Here is a 22,438-nt window from a genome sequence, read left to right on the forward strand (position 1 = left end):
TGAGAGTGCGTGAGAGTGTGATAGAGTGTGAGAGAGTGTGAGAGAGTGAGAGTGTGTGAGAGTGTGTGAGTATGAGAGATTGTGTGAGAGTGCGTGTATTTGTGAGTGCGTGTGCGAGAGTGTGTGAGACTGTGCAGTGTGTATGAGAGTGTGTGAGAGTGTGTGAGCTAGTGGGAGAGTGTGCTGCGTGGGTGAGTGTGTGAAAGTGTGTGAGAGTGCGCGAGAGTGTGTGAGAGTGAGAGTGTGTGAGAGTGTGTTAGTGTGTGAGAGTATGTGTGAGAGTGTGTGAGAATGTATGAGAGTGTGTGTGAGAGAGTGTGTGAGAGAGTATGTGAGAGTGTGTTAGTGTGTGAGAGTATGTGTGAGAGTGTGTGAGAGTGTGTGAGAGTGAGGGAGTGTGTGAGAGTGTGTGAGAGTGTGTGTGACAGTTTGTGAGAGTGTGTAACAGTGTGTGTGAGTGTCAGAGAGTGAGAGAGAGTGTGTGCTGGTTGTGTGTGAGTGTGAGAAAATGTGAGGGTGCGCTGGATGTGTGAGAGTGTGTGACAGTGTGTGAGAGTATGTGAGAGTATGTGAGAGTGTGTGAGACAGTTTGAGAGAGTGTGTGAGAGTACGTGAGAGTGTGTGAGACAGTTTGAGAGAGTATGTGAGAGTACGTGAGAGTGTGTGAGAGTACGTGAGACAGTTTGAGAGAGTGTGTGAGAGTACGTGAGAGTGTGTGATTGTGTGTGAGGGTGTGCGACAGTGTGAGTGAGTGCGAAAGTGAGCGAGTATGTGAGAGCGTGTGAGAGAGTGTGAGAGAGTGTGAGAGTGAGTGAGAATATGTGAGATTCTGTGCGAGTTTGACAGAGTGTCCTGGGTGTGTGGGAGTGTGTGAAAGTGTGTGAGAGTGCGTGTAAGAGAGTGTGTTAGGGTGTGAGATTATGTGTGAGAGTGTGGGAGAGCGTGTGAGTGTACGAGAGTGTGTGCGAGCATGTGAGAGTGTGCGAGAGTGTGTGAGAGTGTGTGAGTATGTGTGAGGGTGCGCGAGAGTGTGAGAGAGTGTGAGAGTGTGTGAGAGAGTTTGAGAGAGTGTGTGAGAGTATGTGAGAGTGTGTGATGGTGTGTGAGGGTGTGCGACAGTGTGAGTGAGTGCGAAAGTGAGCGAGTATGTGAGAGCGTGTCAGAGAGTGTGAGAGAGTGTGAGAGTGAGTGAGAATATGTGAGATTCTGTGCGAGTTTGACAGAGTGTCCTGGGTGTGTGGGAGTGTGTGAAAGTACGTGAGAATGTGTGTAAGAGAGTGTGTTAGGGTGTGAGATTATGTGTAAGAGTGTGGGAGAGCATGTGAGTGTACGAGAGTGTGTAAGAGCATATGAGAGTGTGTGAGAGTATGTGTGTAAGAGAGTGTGTGTAACAGTGTGTGAGAGTTTGTGTGTGAGAGTTTGTGTGAATGTGTGAGTGAGTGTGTCAGAGTGTGTGAGAGAGTGTGTGAGAGAGTGTGTGAGAGTGAGTGAGAGTGTGAGAGAGCATGTGAGAGTGTGTGAGAGAGTGTGTGAGAGAGTGTGTGAGAGTGTGTTAGTGTGTGAAAGTAAATGTGAGAGTGTGTGAGAGAGTGTGAGAGAGTGTGTGAACGTGTGTGAGAGTGTGTGTGACAGTTTGAGAGAGTGTGTGAGAGTGTGTGAGGGTGTGAGAGAGTGTCAGAGTATGTGAGAGTGTGTGAGAGAGTTTGAGAGAGTGTGTGAGAGTGTGTGAGAGTACGTGAGAGTGGGTGAGTGTGTGTGAGAGTGTGCGACAGTGTGAGAGAGTGCGAGAGAGTGAGCGGGTATGTGAGAGTGCATGATAGAGTGTGAGAGTGAGTGAGAATATGTGAGATTCCGTGCGAGTGTGAGAGAGTGTATGAGAGTGAATGAGAGTGTGTGAGAGAGTGTGTGCAGAGAGTGTGTGTGTGTGTGAGTGTTTGTGTGAGTGTGTGAGTGAGTGTGTCAGAGTGTGTGAGAGAGTGTGTGAGAGAGTGTGTGATAGTGCGTGAGAAAGTGAGAGAGTGTGTGAGTTTGTGTGAGAGTGTGCTGTGTGTATGAGAGTGTATGGATGTGTGTGAGAGAGTGTGAGAGAGTGTGAGAGTGTGTTAAAATGTGTGAGAATGTGTGAGAGTGTGTGTGAGTGTATGTGTGTGTGAGAGTGTTTGAGAGTGTGTGAGTGAGAGAGATTTTGTGAGGGCTTGTGTGAGAGTGTGTGAGAGTGTGCTGTGTGTGTGAGAGTGTGTGAGAGTGTGTTAAAATGTTTGAGAATGTGTGAGAGTGTGTGTGAGTGTGAGTGTGTGTGAGAGTGGTTGTGCGAGTGTGTGAAAGTGCGTGAGAGTGTATGTGAGAGAGTGTAAAAGAGTGTGAGAGAGTGTATGAGTGTGTGTGAGAGTGTGTGAAAGTGTGTGAGAGTGTGTGTAAGAGAATATGTTAGTGTGTGAGATTATGTGTGAGAGTGTGTGTCAAGTGTGTGAGAGTGTGTGAGGGAGTGTGTGAGAGAGTGTGTGAGAGAGTGTATAAGAGACTGTGTGAGAGAGTGTGTGTAAGAGAGTGTGTGAGAGAGTGTGTGAGAGAGTGTGTGAGAGTGCATGAGAGTGCGTGAGAGTGTGTGAGAGTGTGAGAGAGTGAGAGTGTGTGAGAGTGTCTGAGAGTATGTGAGTGTGTGTGAGTGTGAGTGATTGTGTGAGAGTGTGAGATTGTGAGGGCTTGTGCAAGAGTGTGTGAGAGTGTGCTGTGTATATGAGAGTGTGTGAGAGTGTCTGACAGAGTGTGAGAGTGTGTGAGAGTGTGTGAGAGTGTGTTAAAATGTGTGAGAGTGTGTGAGTGTGTGAGTGTGTGAGATTGTGAGGGCTTGTGTGAGAGCATGTGAGAGTGTGTGAGAATGTATGAGTGTGTGTGTGAGTGTGTGAGTGTGTGTGAGTGTGAGTTTGAGTGTGAGTGTGTGAGAGAGTGTGACAAAGTGTGTCAAAGTGTGTGATAGCGTGTGAGAGAGTATGTGAGAGAATTGTGAGAGTGTGTGAGAGTGGTTGTGAGAGTGTGTGAAAGTGCGTGAGAGTGTGTGAGAGTGCAAGAGTGCGTGAGATTGTGTGCAAGTGTGAGAGAGTGTGAGAGAGTGTGAGAGTGTGTGAGAGTGTGTGAGAGAGTGTCAAAGTGTGTGAATGTGTGTGAAAGTGTGTGAGAATGTGTGTGAGAGTGTGTGAGAGTATGTGTGAGTGCGTGAGTGTGTGTGAGGGTGTGCGAGATTGTGTGATAATGTGTGAGAATGTGTGAGAGTGTGAGGAAGCATGAGAGAGTATGTGAGAGTGTGTGTGTGTGAGAGTGTGTGAGAGAGTGTGTGAGTGTATATGAGATTGTGTGAGTGTGTGAGAGGGTGTGTGAGAGTGTGAATGGGTGTGAGAGTGTATGAGAGTGTGTGTGAGTGTGTGTGAGAGAATGTATGAGTGTGTGTGAGTGTGAGAGAGTGTGAGAGAGTGTGTGAGAGAGTGTGAGAGAGTGTGTGAGAGTATGTGAGAGAAAGTGAGTGTGTGAGCGTGTGTGAGAGTGTGTGAGATTGCGTGTGAGAGTATGTGAGAGTGTGTGAGATAGCGTGTGAGAGTGTGTGTGTGTGAGGGTGTATGAGAGTTTGTGAGAGCGTGTGAGAGTTTGTGAGAGTGTGAGAGTGTGTGAGAGTTTGTGAGAGTGTGTGAGGGTGTGTGAGATTGTGCTGGTTGTGTGAGAGTGTGTGAGAGCGTGAGAGTTTATGAGAGTGTAAGCGAGTGTCTGAGAGTGTTTTAGAGTGTGTGCTGGGTGTGTGAGGGTGTGTGAGAGTGAATGAGAATGTGTGAGATTGTGTGAGAGTGTGTGAGATTGTGTGAGAGTGTCCTGGGTGTGTGCAAGTGTGTGCGAGTGTGTGAGAGTGTGTCCTGTGTGTGTGAGAGTGTATGAGAGTGTGTGAGGGGGTGTGTAAGTGTGTGTGAGAGTGTGTGAGAGTTTGTGAGAGTGTGTGTGTGAGAGTGTGGGAGAGTGTGTGAGGGTGTGTGTAAGTGTGTGTGAGAGTGTGTGAGAATGTGTGTGCTGGGTTTGTGAGAGAGTGTGAGAGTGTGTGAGGCCGAGTGTGAGTGTGTGAGAGAGTGTGTGAGTGTGTGAGAGTGTGTGAGAATGTGTGAGGGTGTGTGAGAATGTGTGTCAGTGTGTGAGCGAGTGTGAGAGTGTGGGAGAGAGTGTGAGATGTTGTGAGTATGTGTGAGAGAGTGTGAGAGAGTGTGTCAGAGTGTGTCAAAATGTGTGAGACTGTGTGAGAGAGTATGTGAGAGAATTGTGAGAGTGTGTGAGAGTGTGTGAGAGTGGTTGTGAGAGTGTGTGAAAGTGCGTGACAGTGTGTGTGAGAGAGTGTGAGAGAGTGTGTGAATGTGTGTGAGAGAGTGTGTGAGGGAGTGTGTGAGAGTGTGTGTAAGAGAGTGTGTGTAACAGTGTGAGAGTGTGTGTGTGAGAGTTTGTGTTAGTGTGTGAGTGAGAGAGATTATGTGAGAGTGTGTGAGATTGTGAGGGCTTGTGTGAGAGTGTGTGAGATTGTGTTAAAATGTGTGTGAGCGTGTGAGAGAGTATGTGAGAGAATTGTGAGAGTGTGTGAGAGTGGTTGTGAGAGTGTGTGTGAGAGATTGTGAGAGAGTGTGTGAGAGTGTATGCTGGGTCTGTGAGAGTGTGAGAGAGTGTGAGAGTGAGTGAGAGTATGTGAGATTCTGTGCGAGTGTGAGAGAGTGTCCTGGATGTGTGAGAGTGTGTGAAAGTGTGTGAGAGTGTGTGTAAAGAGAATGTGTTAGGGTGTGAGATTATGTGTGAGAGTGTGTGTCAGTGTGTGAGAGTATGAGAGAGTGTGTGAGAGAGTTTGTGAGAGAGTGTGTGAAAGTGTGTGTAAGAGAGTGTGTGTAACGGCATGTGAGAGTGTGTATGAGAGAGTTTGTTTTAGTGTGTGAGTGTGTCAGAGTGTGTGAGAGCATGTGAGAGTGTGTGAGAGTGTGTGTAAGAAAGTGTGTGTAACAGTGTGTGAGAGTGTTTGTGTGAGAGTTTGTGTAAGTGTGAGAAAGTGTGAGAGTGTGAGAGTACGTGAGAGAGTGTGAGAGAGAGTGAGAGCGTGCGAGAGTGTGTGTGAGAGTGTGTGAGAGTGTGTGAGAGAGTTTGAGAGTGTATGAGAGAGTGTGAGAGTGCATGAGAGTGCGTGAGTGTGAGAGATTGTGTGAGAGTGTGTGAGATTGTGAGGGCTTGTGTGAGAGTGTGCTGTGTGTGAGAGAGTGTGAGAGAGTGTGATAGAGTGTGAAAGTGTGTGAGTGTGTGTGAAAGCATGTGAGAATGTGTCTGAGAGTGTGTGAGAGTTTGTGTGAGTGGGTAAGTGTGTGTGAGGGCGTGCGAGAGTGTGTGATAATGTGTGAGAATCTGTGAGAGTGTGAGGAAGTGTGAGAGTGTGTGAGAGAGTGTGTGAGAGTGTGTATGAGAGTGTGTGTGAGAGTGTGAGAGTGTGTATGAGAGTGTGTGTGAGAGTGTGAGAGGGTGTGTGAGAGTATGTGAGAGTGTGTGAAAGTGTGTGAGATAGTGTGTGAGAGTGTGTATGAGAGTGTGTGAGAGTGTGTATGAGAGTGTGTGTGAGAGTGTGAGAGTGTGTGTGAGAGAGTTTGAGAGTGTATGAGAGAGCGTGAGAGAGTGTGAGTGTGTGCGAGAGTATGTGAGAGTGTGTGAAAGTGTGTGAGTGTGTGAGAGTGTGAGGAAGTGTGAGAGTGTGTGAGAGAGTGTGTGAGAGTGTGTGAGAGTGTGTGAGATAGTGTGTGAGAGTGTGTATGAGAGTGTGAGAGTGTGTGAGAGTGTGTGAAAGTGTGTGAGATAGTGTGTGAAAGTGTGTGAGATAGTGTGTGAGAGTGTGTATGAGAGTGTGTGAGAGTGTGTGAGAGAGTTTGAGAGTGTATGAGAGAGCGTGAGAGAGTGTGAGTGTGTGCGAGAGTGTGTGAAAGTGTGTGAGAGTGTGTGAGAGTGTGTGAGAGAGTGTGAGAGTGTGCTGTGTGTGTGAGAGAGTGTGAGAGAGTGTCAAAGTGTGTGAGTGTGTGTGAAAGTGTGAGATGGTGTGAGTGTGTGGGAGAGAGTGTGAGAGTGTGGGAGAGAGTGTGAGAGAGTGTGAGGCTGTGCGAGGCTGTGTGAGAGTGTGTGCGAGTGTGTGTGAGAGAGTGTGTGCGAGTGTGTGTGAGAGAGTGTGAGAGAGTGTGAGGCTGTGCGAGGCTGTGTGAGAGTGTGCGGGAGGATGTGTGCTGGGTAGGCAGCGGGTGTGTGAGAGAGTGTGTTAGAGTGTGAGTGTGTGTGAGCATGTGTGAGAGTGTGTAAGAGTGTGGGTGTGAGAGTGTGTGAGAGTGTGTGAGAGTGTGTGTGTGTGAGTGTATGAGAGAGTGTGTGTGTGTGAGTGTGTGTGAGAGTGTGTGTGTGAGTATGTGAGAGTGTATGAGAGTATGAGTCTGTGTGTGTGTGTGAGTATATGAGAGAGTGTGTGTGTGTGAATGTGTGTGAGTGTATGAGAGAGTGTGTGTGTGTGTGAGTGTGTGTGTATGTGAGTGTGTGTGAGTATGTGAGAGTGTGTGTGTGTGTGTGTATGTGAGTGTGTGTGTGAGTATGTGAGAGTGTGTGAGTGTGTGTGTGAGTGTGTGTGTGTGAGTGTGTGTGTGACTATGTGAGAGTGTATGAGAGTGTGTGTGAGTGTGTGAGTGTACGCTGTGTGCCATACTGCCAGCCTACTTTCCCCGGGAGGATGTTCATGACGCCCTTCGGAAATCCCGCCATGGCTGTCAGCTCCGCGATTTTCAGCACCGTCAGGGGAGTAACCTTTGGGAATAAATCAGACGAGCCCTGCGTCATTAAACATCCCTGAGGTGCCTCACACACCCTGCACACCCCACCCACCGGCCACAACCCAAGGGCCAAATCACCTACACACCCAGCCTGCCCACTGGCTTCAGACAAAAGCCGCACCTTATCCCCAGACCTTGCCCAGAGGCCTCACCCTCGGGCCTCATCCAGTCTGGTAATCTGGGCCCCTCACCCCAAATCCTCAGTCAGCCACGTTGCCAGCGAACATCACCCAGATGCCCTGACAAGCTGTGTACCCAGCTGTGGCACACCGTGACCCCCCAGCAAGGAAAGCCGCCTGTGATTAAGCCCGCTCACTTCGAAGGAATTTTGGGGACAATCTGTCATAAATCTGTGTCCACTTTTCAGCCTCTATGTGGCCAATTGGAACACTTCAGTGATCCTTATGGGGAACGGTAGCACAGCTTATGTTACGAGACCAGTAATCCAGAGGCCTAGACTAATGATCCAGAGACACAAGTTCAAATCCCACCACAGCAACTGGGCAATAATTAAATTACTCTGGAATAAAAAGCTCGTGTCAGTAACGGTGACGGTGAAACTGGATTGTCGGAAAAACCCAACTGGTTCACTGGTGTCCTTTAGGGAAGGAAATCTGCCGTCCTTACCCGGTCCGGGCCTATATGTGCCTCCAGACCCACAGCAATGTGGTTGACCCTTAACTGCCCTCTGAAATGGCCCAGCAAACCTATGGCAGAGTCAGCACTGTGGGAGCACCTTCACCACACGGACTGCAACGGTTCAAGAGGGCAGCTCACCACCATCTTCTCAAGGGGGATTAGGGGATGGGCAATAAATGCCGGCCTTGCCAGTGACGCCCACATCCCATGCATGAATAAATTAAATAAAAAACTACTGGGCCCCGTTACCTCACAGCGACTGAGAGCTGGGCTCAGGACCAACACCCTTTCACTCATATATTGGAGGTTCTGAAGTCAATTGTCTCCACAGTGCCAGAGATTCAACCCTGTGGCCTTTGGGGGCATTTCCAAGCCAGTTATTCCATATCCCATGTTGGTCATTGGCTGTCTGTTCTTACAGGGCAGTAACAGCAAGTCTGCTGTGTGTTTGTAAAGTTGTCTGGTGGAAGGTTTACACACTTTCACAAAAGGCACAGGAAGAGGCCATGAACTAAAAATGGTTTAAAACAAACTTTTGGGACTGCCTGAGTGGGAAAATGGGCGCCAGCCTGGGGCAGGTGGTGACTCATCACCGATTAAAAACAATCTCTGCGGTCAGGAGCTAGACATGGTTATATATCGAGACAAAGGGATTGATACAATCTAGCAGAAGAGCCCCTGGATTGATTGGCCGGAGGGGGAAACAAGTTCCCTATGGAGATTACAAGTCTACGAGAAACCAGGACAACAAAGGATCCCACAAAGCGTGCATTTTTGGATAACGGGGCAATAAAGATAAGAAGTTATCTTTTGCCCTGTCGACTCCGAGTGCAAATTGTGATTATCCAAACAGATCACCACAAAACATCGAGACCGATCCAGACGCGTTAACGGAAAACCCAGCTCATGAAACGGATATATATGTACGAGCTGAGAACAGCAGCTCAACGGGACAGAAGGAAGAAAACAACGGAACGAGAAGAACAGAGCAGACCATCAGGATGAGAAGGAGGAAACATCGGAGAGGAACAACCGGTCAAGGAACCATCGACCACGAGCCTACAATCGACAACAACAGCAACTAACTGGACGGGTGATTGTATGTCTTCAGTCAGTTCTCTCAGAAGTCATGTCCTGTAATTTTTAGTTGGCTTTTGTGCAATAAAACTAACAGTTGGGTTATACCTAAACTTTGCGATATGTGGAGTCCTTTCCTGTAATTCCCGAGGTCTATGACTCAAAGTAGAGTTGAAAACGAACACCCTACAGAGGTGGCCAACTTGCCTGTGCCGGTTTCAGAACCACGGTGTTACCAGCAGCGAGACAGGCTGCGGTCTTCCACGCCAACATCATCAGCGGGTAGTTCCACGGGATCACAATGCCGCACACCCTGTTTCAATAGAAAGCCAAGAGTGTATCACAGCTCTGTATCATTGTACAAATCTCACAATTAACCAATATAAACTGCAGTGTCAGCCGTGCCTCAGAGGGTAGCACACTCACCTTGGAGTCAGAAGGCCGTGGGCTCAAGCCCCACCCCAGAGACTTGAGCCCCATAATCCAGACCAACACTCCCAGTACAGTGCTGAGGGAGCGCTGCACTGTCGGAGGGGCAGTACTGAGGGAGTGCTGCATTGTCAGAGGGGCAGTACTGAGGGAGCGCTGCACTGTCAGAGGGGCAGTACTGAGGGAGCGCTGCACTGTCGGAGGGACAGTACTGAGGGAGCACTGCACTGTCGGAGGGACAGTACTGAGTGAGCGCCGCACTGTCGGAGGGACAGTACTGAGGGAGCGGCGCATTGTCGGAGGAGCAGTACTGAGGGAGCGGCGCATTGTCGGAGGGACAGTACTGAGGGAGCGGCGCATTGTCGGAGGGACAGTACTGAGGGAGCGCCGCATTGTCGGAGGAGCAGTACTGAGGGAACGCTGCACTGTCGGAGAGGCAGTACTGAGGGAACGCTGCACTGTCGGAGGAGCAGTACTGAGGGAGCGCTGCACTGTCGGAGAGGCAGTACTGAGGGAACGCTGCACTGTCGGAGGGGCAGTACTGAGGGAACGCTGCACTGTCGGAGGGGCAGTACTGAGGGAACGCTGCACTGTCGGAGGAGCAGTGCTGAGGGAACGCTGCACTGTCGGAGGGGCAGTACTGAGGGAGCATCGCACTGTCAGAGGGACAGTACTGAGGGAGTGCTGCACTGTCAAAGGGGCAGTACTGAGGGAGCGCTTGTTCTTTTGAGGGGGGCTTTCCTTCGGATGAGACGTTAAACATCTGCTCTCTCAGGTGGACATAAAAGATCCCATGGCAACATTTCGAAGAAGAGCAGGGGAGTTCTCCCCGGTGTCCTGGTCAATATTGATCGCTCAATCAACATCACTAAAACAGATTCTCTGGTCATTATCACATTGCTGTGTGTGGGAGCTTGCGGCCGCGTTTCCTACTTTACAACTGTAACTAAAGTTCTAAAATACTTAATTGGCTGTGAAGTGCTTTTGGATGTCCAGAGGTCGCTAGATACAAAACAAAACTTTCTTCTTTCTTTCAGTATATATAGTGGGATATGTTCGTGTAGTGGTTCTGTCACTGGGTGAGTGATCCAGAGGCTCAGAATTATAATTCAGAGAACGTACATTGAAACATACACAATTCTTACAGGGCTTGACAGGGTAGATGCAGGGCGGATGTTTCCCCCTGGCTGGGGAGTCGAGAACCAGGGGTCACAGTCCCAGGATAAGGGGTCGGCCATTTAGGTCTGGGATGAGGAGAAACTTCTTCACTCAGAGGGTGGTGAATCTTTGGAATTCTCTGTCCCAGAGGGCTGTGGAGGTTCAGTCGTTGAATATATTCAAGACAGAGATCGATAGATTTTTGCATATTAAGGGAATCAAGAGATATGGGGATAGTGCAGGAAAGTGGAGTTGAGGCCATAAATCAGCCATGATCTCACTGAATGGCGGAGCAGGCTCGAGGGGCCGAATGGCCGACTCCTGCTCCGAATTCTTAAATCCCAAGTACAGTTTGAAAATTTGAATCCTTTCAATAAAAATCTGGTATCAGTAAAAGTGAGATTAACAGATTGTCGTTAGAAACCCAAGGGGTTTATATTGGAGTTATGTGTAGGTCCAAACCAGGTAAGGCCAGCTGGTTCCCTTCCCTGAAGGACATCAGTGAACCAGTTGGGTTTTGCCTCAGTTTCATGGCTATTTACCTGGGGCCAGGAATTTATTGAATTCACTTTAACAATTTACTACAGTGGGATTTGAACTCACGACCTCTAAGCTACTGGGGATCGAACGGAGTAGGCTCGAAGAGCCGAATGGCCGACCCCTGCTCCCAGTACTTATGTTCTTATGTACTATACCAGTAGCAATGAGGTAGAGAGTTGATAGAGGGGAGAGTTCAAGGGGGAGGGCTTGCTGCCTTCATGATCAGCCAGCATTAATCAGTTTGGCATAGTTTGCGGGTTTTTGTGAACCCCTGTTCACTGTGCATTGTGTTCTGGGCCCCTTCACTGCCCATTGCTACAGCGGCACTGGGCTGAAGTTACACACTAGGCCGCACATTTCTCCTCCCCATGAAAATAAAAAATCAATGTTCAAGTGTAGGTCAAACTCTTACCCAATCGGCTCCCTCTTAGTGAAGGTTAAGTTGAAATTAGGCCGAGCTTGGTTAATGGGGATGGTGCAGCCCTACAGAGAGAGGGATAGGCAGCATTAGTGAGTCAACAAACCCTTTCCCTTCACATAGTGGGGCAAGTGTACAGATGTGCACAAGTATACAGATTTGCGGAGGTGTACAGGTATGTGCAGGTACACAGGTGTGCAGGTATATAGGTGCGCAAGTGTACAGGTGTATGCAGGTGTACAAGTGTGTGGAGGTGTACAGGTGTGTGCAGGTGTACAGGGGTGTGCATGTGTACAGGTGTGTGCATGTGCACAGGTGTACAGGGTTGTACAGGGGTGTACAGGTGTGTGCAGGTGTACAGGTATGTCCATGTGTACAGGTGTACAGGGTTGTACAGGGGTGTACAGGTGTGTGCAGGTGTACAGGTATGTCCATGTGTACAGGTGTACAGGGTTGTACAGAGGTGTACAGGTGTATGCAGGTGTTTTGTGAACCATGCGTGGGTCTGCAGAAGGTGGTTGAGGAGCTGCCGGTGAAGACTGCCACAAACCTGAATCTTGTCGCACCATCCGGCGAAGTAGCGGAATGTCTGGATGGACATGCCCACGTGGGTTTTCAGCGCCAGTGTGTAAACGGCTCCCGAGTCGATGGCTTCAATTGTCGCCAGTTCCTCCTGGTGCTGCTCCATCAGGTCCGTCAGCCTACAGGCCCCAAGAATTCAGATCCCACAATCAATCTAAATTCAATTCAGGCAGCGAGCTCCATCCGAGAGTGCAGGATTTAACACACTGCTTGAAATAACATGCGTCTACATCTCAAAACACCTGGGCCGAGCTAATCGATGCCGCCTTGACGCGGGTTTTCCCACTCGCCAGCTTCCTCCCGTTCCCTCTATTACACTCATAATAAAGGGTGAGACTGAGTACCTTGTGTAGTAAGTAAGTGTGACCTTAGCTCCTTTAATCAGACTCCAGAGTACAGGTACCTTGTGGGTGGCCTACTTATATACCGTGCTCCCAAGGGATGCTGGGATCTCTTGGGACTCCAACTGGTGGGCCCTCTGGTGGTCAGGTGTCAGCAAAGGGTTAAATACATAACAACACTCCCCTGTGAAGTCAACAGTACACTTATTTACAAGGTGGGACGATCTGGGGCTTTACGCTCCCTTGTCGATCGTCTCAGTACAAATGAGGGTGTGGGTGAGTTGGTCAGCTCTTCGCTGGGCTGCTGGGCAGCTGGCCTTGCCGGGCTGCTGGGGATGATGAGTTCTGTTTCGTGGTCAACTATGATGTCAGTTGCCACTTGTGTGTGTGTATTGGAGGGTCAAAGTTGGTGGTGTCCTCTTCAGGTTGTTCGTAGCTGCTGGTGAACCGCAATTTGATTTGGTCCAAATGTTTTCTGTGCGTTTGTCCATTGGCCAATTTGACCTGAAACACCCTACTTCCCTTTTCAGCTGTGACCGTGCCAGCAAGCCATTTGGGAACATTTCCATAACTGAGCACCAACACAGGATCATTGATCTCAATATCACGTGACAAATTTGCGCGGTCACGGTACACACTTTGTTGATGCCGTTTGCCCATCACGTGATCATGGAGATCAGGGTGGACAAGAGCGAGCCTTGTTTTCAGCTGCCTTTTCATGAGCAGCTCGGCTGGGGGAACCCCGGTGAGTGAGTGGGGTCTGGTGCGGTAGCTGAGCAGCACTCGGGACAGTCGGGCCTGCAGGGAGCCTCTCCGACACATGTTTCAAGCTTTGCTTGATGGTCTGAACTGCCCGTTCAACCTGAACGGGATGCGGACTTGAACGGGGCAGATGAGACGTGTTTGATCCCGTTGCGGGTCATGAATTCCTTGAATTCAGCACTGGTCAAGCACGGCCCATTGTCGCTGACTAGGACATGAGGCAAGCTGTGCGTGACAAACATGGCTCGTAGGCTTTCAATGGTGGACGTGGACCTGCTTACAGACATTATTGCACATTCAATCCATTTTGAGTAAGCGTCCACGGCAACCCAAAACATTTTGCCTAGAAATGGGCCCGTATGGATACTCGACCACGGTTTGGAGGGCCATGACCACAAACTTAGCGGTGCCTCTCTGGGTGCATTGCTCAGCTGAGAGCAAGTGTTGCATTGGTGCACACATGACTCTAAATCTGAGTCGATGCCGGGCCACCACACATGGGATCTGGCTATGGCTTTCATCAATATGATGCCTGGGTGGGTGCTATGTAGTTCATATATGAACGTGTCTCTGCCTTTCTTGAGCAAGACCACGCGATTGCCCCACAATAAACAGTCCACCTGCAGGGACAACTCGTTTTTGCGTCTGTGGAATGGCTTAACCGCCTCCTGCATCTCCGCTGGGACACCGGACCAGCTCCCATGGAGGACACAGTTTTTTTTACCAAGGACAGTAAAAGATCCTGGCTGGTCTAGGTCCTGATCTGGCGGGCCGTAACGGGAGACTTCTCGTTCTCGAATGCCTCCATGACCATGAGCAAGTCCGCTGGCTGTGCCATTTCCACTGCAATGGCAGCCGACTGAGAGCATCTGCGCAGTTCTCTGTGCCTGATCTGTGGCGGATTACATAGTTGGATGCCGACAGCGTGAGCGCCCATTTTTGGATGCAGGCAGAGGCATTGGTATTAATCCCTTTGGTCTCAGAGAATAGCGATATGATCAGCTTGTGGTCAGTTTCAAGCTCAAACTTGAGGTCAAATAAGTACTGGTGCATTTTTTTTACCCCATAAATGCACGCCAGAACCTCTTTTTCAACCATGCTGTAGGCTCTTTCGGCCTTGGAAAAATTCCTGGATGCATAGGCGACCGGTTGCAAAATTCCCAATTCATTAGCCTGTTGTAACACACACCCAACCCTGTATGACGATGCATCACAAGCTAGCACTAATCATTTACAAGAGTTATACAGGACAAGCAGTTTGATAGAACACAACTGATTTCTGGCTTAATTAAAGGCAGCCTCTTGTGAATTCCCACATACCCAGTCGTCTCCTTTGTGCAATAGCGCATAGAAACATAGAAAATAGGTGCAGGAGTAGGCCATTTGGCCCTTCAAGTCTGCACCACCATTCAATAAGATCATGGCTGAACATTCCCTCAGTACCCCTTTCCTGCTTTCTCTCCATACCCCTTGATCCCTTTAGCGGTAAGGGCCATATCTAACTCTCTTTTGAATATATCCAACGAACTGGCATCAACAACTCTCTGCGGTAGTGAATTCCACAGGTTAACAACTCTCTGAGTGAAGAAGTTTCTCCTCATCTCAGTCCTAAATAGCTTACCTCTTACCCTTAGACTGTGTCCCCTGGTTCTGGACTACTTCAACATCGGGAACATTCTTCCTGCATCTAACCCGTCCAGTCCCGTCAGAATTTTATATGTTTCTATGAGATCCCCTCTCATCCTTCTAAACTCCAGAGAATAAAGGCCCAGTCGATCCAGTCTATCCTCATATGTCAGTCCTGCCATCCCGGGAATCAGTCTGGTGAACCTTCGCTGCACTCCCTCAATGGCAAGAATGTGCTTCCTCAGATTAGGAGACCAAAACTGAACACAATATTCCAGGTGAGGCCTCACCAAGGCCCTGAACAACTGCAGTAAGACCTCCCTGCTCCTATACTCAAATCCCCTAGCTATGAAGGCTAACATACCATTTGCCTTCTTCACCGCCTGCTGTACCTGCATGCCAACTTTCAATAACCGATGTACCCAGGTCTCGTTGCACCTCCCCTTTTCCTAATCTGCCGCCATTCAGATAATATTCCGCCTTCCTGTTTTTGCCACCAAAGTGGATAACCTCACATTTATCTACATTATACTGCATCTGCCATGTATTTGCCCACTCACCTAACCTGTCCAAGTCACCCTGCAGCCTCTTGCATCCTCCTCACAGCTTACACCACCACCCAGCTTAGTGTCATCTGCAAACTTGGAGATATTACACTCAATTCCTTCATCTAAATCATTGATGTATATTGTAAATAGCTGGGGTCCCAGCACTGTGCCCTGCGGCACCCCACTAGTCACTGCCTGCCATTCTGAAAAGGACCCGTTTATCTCGACTCTCTGCTTCCTGTCTGCCAACCAGTTCTCTATCCACATCAGTACATTACCCCCAAACCATGTGCTTTAATTTTGCATGCCAATCTCTTGTGTGGGACCTTGTCAAAAGCCTTTTGAAAGTCCAAATACACCACATCCACTGGTTCTCCCTTGTCCACTCTACTAGTTACATCCTCAAAAAATTCCAGAAGATTTGTCAAGCATGATTTCCCTTTCATAAATCCATGCTGACTTGGACCGATCCTGTCACTGCTTTCCAAATGCGCTGCTATTTCATCTTTAATAATTGATTCCAACATTTTCTGCACTACTGATGTCAGGCTAACCGGTCTATAATTCCCAGTTTTCTCTCTCCCTCCTTTTTTAAAATGTGGTGTTACATTAGCTATCCTCCAGTCCATAGGAACTGATCCAGAGTCGATAGGCTGTTGGAAAATGATCACCAATGCATCCATTATTTCTCAGGTCACTTCCTTAAGTACTCTGGGATGCAGACTATCGGGCCCCAGGGATTTATCGGCCTTCAATCCCATCAATTTCCCTAACACAATTTCCCGCCTAATAAGGATTTCCTTCAGTTCCTCCTTCTCACTAGACCCTTGGTCCCCTAGTATTTCCGGAAGATTATTTGTGTCTTCCTTTGTGAAGGCAGAACTAAAGTACTTGTTCAATTGGTCTGCCATTTCTTTGTTCCCCATTATAAACACCTGAATCTGACTACTAATCTTTTTCTCTTTACACATCTATAGAAGCTTTTGCAGTCAGTTTTTATGTTCCCTGCAAGCTTCCTCTCATACTCTATTTTCCCCCTCCTAATTAAACCCTTTGTCCTCCTCTGCTGAATTCTAAATTTCTCCCAGTCCTCAGGTTTGCTACTTTTTTTGGTGAATTTATATGCCTCTTCCTTGGATTTAACACTATCCTTAATTTCCCTTGTTAGCCACGGTTGAGCCACCTTTCCCATTTTATTTTTACTCCAGACAGGGATGTACAATTGTTGAAGTTCATCCATGTGATCTTTAAATGTTTGCCATTGCCTATCCACCGTCAACCCTTTAAGTATCATTTGCCAATCTATTCTAATCAATTCACATCTCATACCATCGAAGTTACCTTTCCTTAAGTAGGAGTTCTAGCAGGGTGCATAACCCAGGTAGGAAATTACCGAAATAGTTACGGAGTCCCAGGAAAGACTGCAGCTCCGTCACATACTGTGGTCACGGAGTATTCTTGATGGTCTATGTCTTGGAGTCGGTGGGTCTGATGCCGTCTGCTGCGATTCTTCTTCCCGAGAATTCGACCTCCTGTGCCAGGAAAACACACTTCGAGCGTTTCAACCTGAGCCCCACGCGATCCAATCAACTAAGAACCTCCTCCAGATTCTCCATGGTGTCCCGACCTGTAACCAATAAGTCATCCGGGAAGATCACTGTGCAAGGAACTGATTTTAGCAGGCTGTCCGTGTTCCGCTGGAAGATTGCTGCGGCCGACCGAATCCCAAACAGGCACCGGTTGTAGATAAACAGACCTTTGAGCGTGTTGATGCAGGTGAGGCCTTTCGAAGACTCCTCCAGCTCCTGCGTCATGTAGGCCGAAGTCAGGTCCAGCTTGGTGAATGTCTTCCCTCCATCCAGGGTCGCAAATAGGTCGTCTGCCTTGGGTAGCGGGTACTGTTCCTGCAGCAAAAAACGGTTAATCATTATTTTATAGTCGCCACAAACTCTGACCGTGGCATCCTCCTTGAGTACCGGGACAATCGGATTGGCCCAGTCGTTGAATTCCACCAGCACGATGATGCCTTCACGTTGCAGGCTGTACAGCTCAATTTCCTCTTTTTCACGCATCATGTACGGTACTGCCTGAGCCTTATGGTGGATGGGTCGCGTACCGGGAACCAAATGGATCTGCACTTTCACCCCCGAGAAACTTCCAATGCCTGGCTCGAACAATGATGGGAACTTGCTCAGAACCTGGATACATGAGGCGTTGTCGACAGACGAAAGCGCTCGGATGTCGTCCCAGTTCCAGCGGATTTTTCCCAGCCAGCTTCTGCCAAACAACGTTGGGCCATCCCCTGGCACAATCCACAGCAGGAGTTCGTGTACTGCTCCATCATAGGAGACTTTGACTTCAGCACTGCCAATTACAGGGATTAGTTCCTTGGTGTAAGTCCTTAGTTTGGTGTGAATGGGCCTGTGTGCCTTCTTTCCCCACAGCCTGTCGAAGGCCTTTTTACTCATTATGGACTGACTTGCCCCCGTGTCCAGCTCCATAGATACTGGAATGCCGTTCAGTTCAACTTTCAACATTATTGGTGGACATTTCGTAGTGAACGTGTGTACCCCGTACACTTCTGCTTCCTCAGTACGAGTCTCCAATTCAGCCTGATCCATTGTAGATCAATCTTCCTCTGCAACGTGGTGGTTTGCGGGGTTTGCAGGGTTTCAGGGTTTGCAGCTCGCCTGCACATTCGTTGGAGGTGTCCCAATGTTCTGCAGCCATTGCACGCATCGTGCTTAAAGCGGCATTGATGGGGCCGATGATCACCCCTACAGCGCCAACAGGGTGTTAACTGCCTTGCATTAACAGATGATGGCGGACTCTGGGTCAATTCAGGTCGGGCCACAGCAACCTGCGTGTACATTTTGCCCTGTACATTTCTGCTCAAAACCGACGTTACTTTATGAACAGTTCTGGCCGAAACTTCTTTGTTCTGCAAAATCTGCTTGGTGTTGTCGCTGGTGGACATAAATGCCTGGGCTATCGTTATGGCTTTACTTAGATTCGGAGTTTCTGCAGTCAACAGTTTGCGAAGGATTGTCTCGTGTCTGATGCCCAGTACAAAAGAGTCTCTGAGCATTTGTTTTAGGAATCCCTCAAACTTACAATGTCCTGTGAGGCGTCTTAGTTCAGCGATGTAGCTCGCCACTTCCTGGCCCTCCGATCGTTGACGTGTAGAACTGATATCTCGCCATCAAAACGCTTTCCTTAGGATTTAGGTGCTCCCGGACCAGCGTACACAATTCTTCGTAGGGTTTCTCTGTTGGTTTTGCCGGGGCCAGGAGATTCTTCATGAGGCCATAGGTTGTTGTCCCACAGACAGTTTGGAGGATCGGCATTCATTTGGTAGCGTTCTCGTCCCCTTCCAGCTCGTTGGCCACGAAGTATTGGTCAAGTCTCTCCACAAAGGCCTCCCAATCATCCCCTTCTGAGAACTTCTCCAGCATGCCGACTGTTCTTTGCATTTTCGCGCGGTTGTTCGTTACCTCATCGCCAATTATTACACTCATAATAAAGGGTGTGTAATGAGCAAATGTGACCTAAGCTCCTTTAATCAGATTCCAGAGTTCAGGTACCTCCTGGGTGGCCTTCTTATACACTGTGCTCCCAAGAGATGCTGGGATCCCTTGGGACTCCAACAGGTGGGCCCTCTGGTGGTCAGGTGTCATGCAGGTTACAAAGGATTAAATACATAACACGCTCTTCTCCCGCGGAGTACAGCTGCTCTTGGACGCCCGACCCGAGGGACCATTCTCCAATTCTGAGTCTGGACCCTATAAATGTCTTTGCACTTCCCTGTGCTCGCGTACCTACAGTGGCTCTCAATCCAGCAACACCATACCTGCCCCTCCCTATCTCTGTAGCCTCCTCCAGCCCCACAACCCTCTTGAGCATCCCAGATTTTAATCACTATTCCATTGGCGGCCGTTCCTTCAGTTCCCTGGGTCCCAAGCTCTGGAATTCCCTCCCTAAACTTCTCCGCCTCTCCACCTCTCTCTCCTCCTTTAAGACGCTTCTTAAAACCAACTCCTTTGACCAAGCTTTTGGTCACCTGATTTAATATCTCCTTAAATGGCTCGGTGTCAAATTTTGATTGATAATCGCTCCTGTGAAGCACATTGGGCCATTTTATTATGTTAAAGGTGCTATATAAATGCAAGGTGCTGTTGTTTTGTCGCTGTATCTAACCCGTGCTGTACCTGCCCTGGGAGTGTTTGATGGGACAGTGTAGAGGGAGCTTTACTCTGTATCTAACCCGTGCTGCACCTGCCCTGGGAGTGTTTGATGGGACAGTGTAGAGGGAGCTTTACTCTGTATCTAACCCGTGCTGTACCTGCCCTGGGAGTGTTTGATGGGACAGTGTAGAGGGAGCTTTACTCTGGGAGTGACTGATCCTAACTGATGTTCGATTCTCCAGTATTTCCATCCCTCCCCAGGGGGACTATATGGGATATTCCTGAACCTATTTCTATAGTATTGCAGAACCTTGCGCACTGTATCCATTGGAAGCAACAGTCTGTTGGTACTTCGAGCTGTGATTGAAGCCAGTCTCTAGTTTTTGTCTGTGTTTATTATTGATGCGAGGTGCTGATTCTGTCTCTTTAAACGGACGATGTATTCTTGCTTCATTACTGACCTGTAGATCAGTCGGCCTCGGTCCCTGGGGTTCATCCTCCCCCATTCCCCGGTCTCAAACGCCACCTTCGCTGCCGCCACAGCCCTGTCCACGTCAGATACCTGGGCCAAGGACACACGGCAGATCACCTGGGAGAGGAAACAGTGAGAGAGTGAGGGGGAGAGAGGGAACCAGGGAGTGAGAGAGAGGGGGAAAGGGGGGCGGGGAGAGAGAGAGGGAGAGGGGGGGGGAGAGAGAGAGGGAGAGAGAGAAGGGGGGGAGAGACAGAGAGTGAGAGAGAGAGAGAGAGGGGGTGAAAGAGAGGGGGAGAGAGGGGGGAAGAGATAGAGAGACAGAGACAGAGAGAGAGAGCGGAGAGAGAGAGAGTGAGAGAGGGGGAGAGAGAGAGGGGGGACACAGAGAGATACAGACAGAGAGAGGAGAGAGAGAGAGAGAGAGAGAGGGGAGAGAGAGAGTGAGAGAGAGGGGGGAGAGAGAGAGAGAGGGAGGGAGAGAGAGTGAGATAGAGAGGGGGGAGAGAGCGATGGGGGGGAGAGAGAGGGAGAGAGAGAGAGAGAGAAAGATCCAGGTCTAAGAGAGAGAGAGAGAGAGGGGGAGAGAGAGAAAGACCCAAGTCTGAGAGAGAGAGAGAGAGAGAGAGAGAGAGGAGGAGGAGAGAGAGGGAGAAAGGGGAAGAGAGAGTGACAGGGAGAGAGAGAGGGGAGAGAGAGAGAGAGAGAGAGAGAGAGAGAGGGAGAGGGAGAGAGGGGGGCAGAGAGAGAGAGGGGGGGAGAGAGAAAGGGGGAGAGAGGAGGGGATAGAGAGAGAGAGACATAGATCGAGAGAGAGAGGGGAAAGAGAGAGAGTGAGAGTGTGAGAGTGGAGAGAGAGAAAGAGAGAGAGGGGGTGGAGAGAGAGTGAGAGAGAGAGAGGGGGGGAGAGAGAGAGAAAGATCCAGGTCTGAGAGAGAGGGGGGGTGGGGGGTGAGAGAGAGAGAGAGAGAGAGAACCAGGCAGTGAGAGAGAGAGAGAGAAACTGGGGAATGAGAGAGAGAGAAACAGGGAATGAGAGAGAGAGTGTGAGAGAGAGGGAGATAGAAAGATAGAGGTCCAGGGAATGAGAGAGTGAGAGAGAGAGAGTGAGCAAGCGAGAGAGAGCGAGTGAGAGGGAACCAGGGAGTGAGAGAGAGAGTGAGTGTGAGTGTAAGAGAGAGAGAGATAGAGGCCCAGGGAATGATAGAGTGAGTGAGATAGAGGCCCAGGGAATGATAGAGCGAGTGAGAGAGAGAGATAGAGATATAGAGGTCCAGTTAATAAGAGAGTGAGCGAGAGAGAGAAAAGATAGGGGCCCAGGGAATGAGAGTGAGAGAGAGAGAGAGAGAGGGAGAGAGATAGAGGCCGAGGGAATGAGAGTGAGAGAGAGAGAGAGAGAGACCCAGGGAATAAGACAGTGAGAAAGAGAGTGTCATGTATTCAACTATCATTGTGACCCCTGTATAAGCTGACCTAAGTTGTACACCTTGAGAACATTGACCACTAGGTGGTGAACTTGTGGGGGACACTCCTAACCTGGACTTTCAGGTATAAAAGGGGAAGCTCCACCCACCTTCATTACTTGAGGTCTTGGTAATAAAGGTCACAGAGTGACCTTCTCTCAAGTATGGGCCTCGTTTATACTGTATAGTAAGGACATGCCATTGGCGACGAGGATGGGATTTAAACCACGCGAGCATGGTCACTAGCAGCACAGAAGAGAGGGACTGTGTTGGTGATGATTGGGACAACTTTATTGAGAGACTACAGCAAAGTTTTGTCACCAAGGAATGGTTGGGACAGGATTCAGCCGACAAACGCAGGGCTCATCTCCTGACGGTTTGTGGATCCAGAACGTACTCCCTGATGAAGGACCGTCTAGCGCCAGAGAAGCCGGCGGACAAGACATTCGAAGAGCTCAGTAAGTTGATCAGGGAACACTTTAAACCGACGAGCAGCATGCACATGACGAGACACCGGTTTTACATGCACCGGCGGCGAGAAGGGCAAAGCGTTCCAGACTTCGTGGCAGACCTCCGGTGACTGGCGAGCCTATGTAAGTTCCCAGATGCATGCAGAGCGGAGATGCTGCGAGACTTTTTTTATTGAGGGCATCGGGCACGCTGGGGTTTTCAGGAAACTGACTGAGACCAAAGACTTAACCTTGGAAGCGGCGGCTCTGATAGCCCAGGCATTTATCTCAGGGGAGGAAGAGACCAGAATGATGTATGACAAAAATCTTGGCACAAATGCAACAAACGACCAGGGAGTCAACATTGTTCACGCGGCACACAGTTCTCTAGGCAGACAAAGACAATCGGACATGCCCCAGCATGTAGTCGAACCCCAAAGGGGGAATTCAACGGAGACAATGGCTAGCTGAACGGCGATTCATGCCATCGCAATGGACAATGCGGCCAGTAATGGGCCATCAACACCTGTTAATGGTGCGCTTAAGGACAGTTACAGAGACAGTCAGAAATGATTGACTGGTAATGGACCTTTTGTTTCCAACAACGAGGCCTCCAGCTCATGCTGGAGGTGTGGAGGCAAACACATAGCCAGAGCTTGCAGGTATCAGCAATATACCTGCAGAAACTGCAACATCAGCGGTCACTTAGCGCGTATGTGCAGGAAGCCTGCAGCTAGGTTGATGTACGAGGAGGACGGGCCCGATGTTAGCCTTACGAGGCCAAATGAATACTTGGGGAAATCGCTGGAAGCTGAAGTTCAGCGAGTTCATGTGGAGCACATATACAGTTCATATACCAGGACACCACCAATAATGATGAAAGTGCTCCTCAA

The 22,438-nt window shown here is 49.3% G+C and overlaps 1 protein-coding gene across 1 annotated transcript in view; it reads right to left on the reverse strand.

Moving 5' to 3' along the window:
* Positions 1–22,438, reverse strand: part of LOC139276778 (cytosolic 10-formyltetrahydrofolate dehydrogenase-like) — a 340,061-nt gene that overhangs the window by 94,272 nt on the left and 223,351 nt on the right. Inside the window, exons 12-16 of the mRNA XM_070894781.1 lie at positions 19,623–19,750; positions 11,669–11,819; positions 11,113–11,183; positions 8,781–8,886; positions 6,741–6,831 (exon numbers count right to left, since the gene is read on the reverse strand). Of these exons, the coding sequence (XP_070750882.1) occupies positions 6,741–6,831; positions 8,781–8,886; positions 11,113–11,183; positions 11,669–11,819; positions 19,623–19,750 (547 nt within the window). The remainder of the gene's footprint in view (positions 1–6,740; positions 6,832–8,780; positions 8,887–11,112; positions 11,184–11,668; positions 11,820–19,622; positions 19,751–22,438) is intronic.

This window comes from Pristiophorus japonicus, chromosome 12 (assembly GCF_044704955.1).
Source record: "Pristiophorus japonicus isolate sPriJap1 chromosome 12, sPriJap1.hap1, whole genome shotgun sequence".
Taxonomy (NCBI): Eukaryota; Metazoa; Chordata; class Chondrichthyes; family Pristiophoridae; genus Pristiophorus; species Pristiophorus japonicus.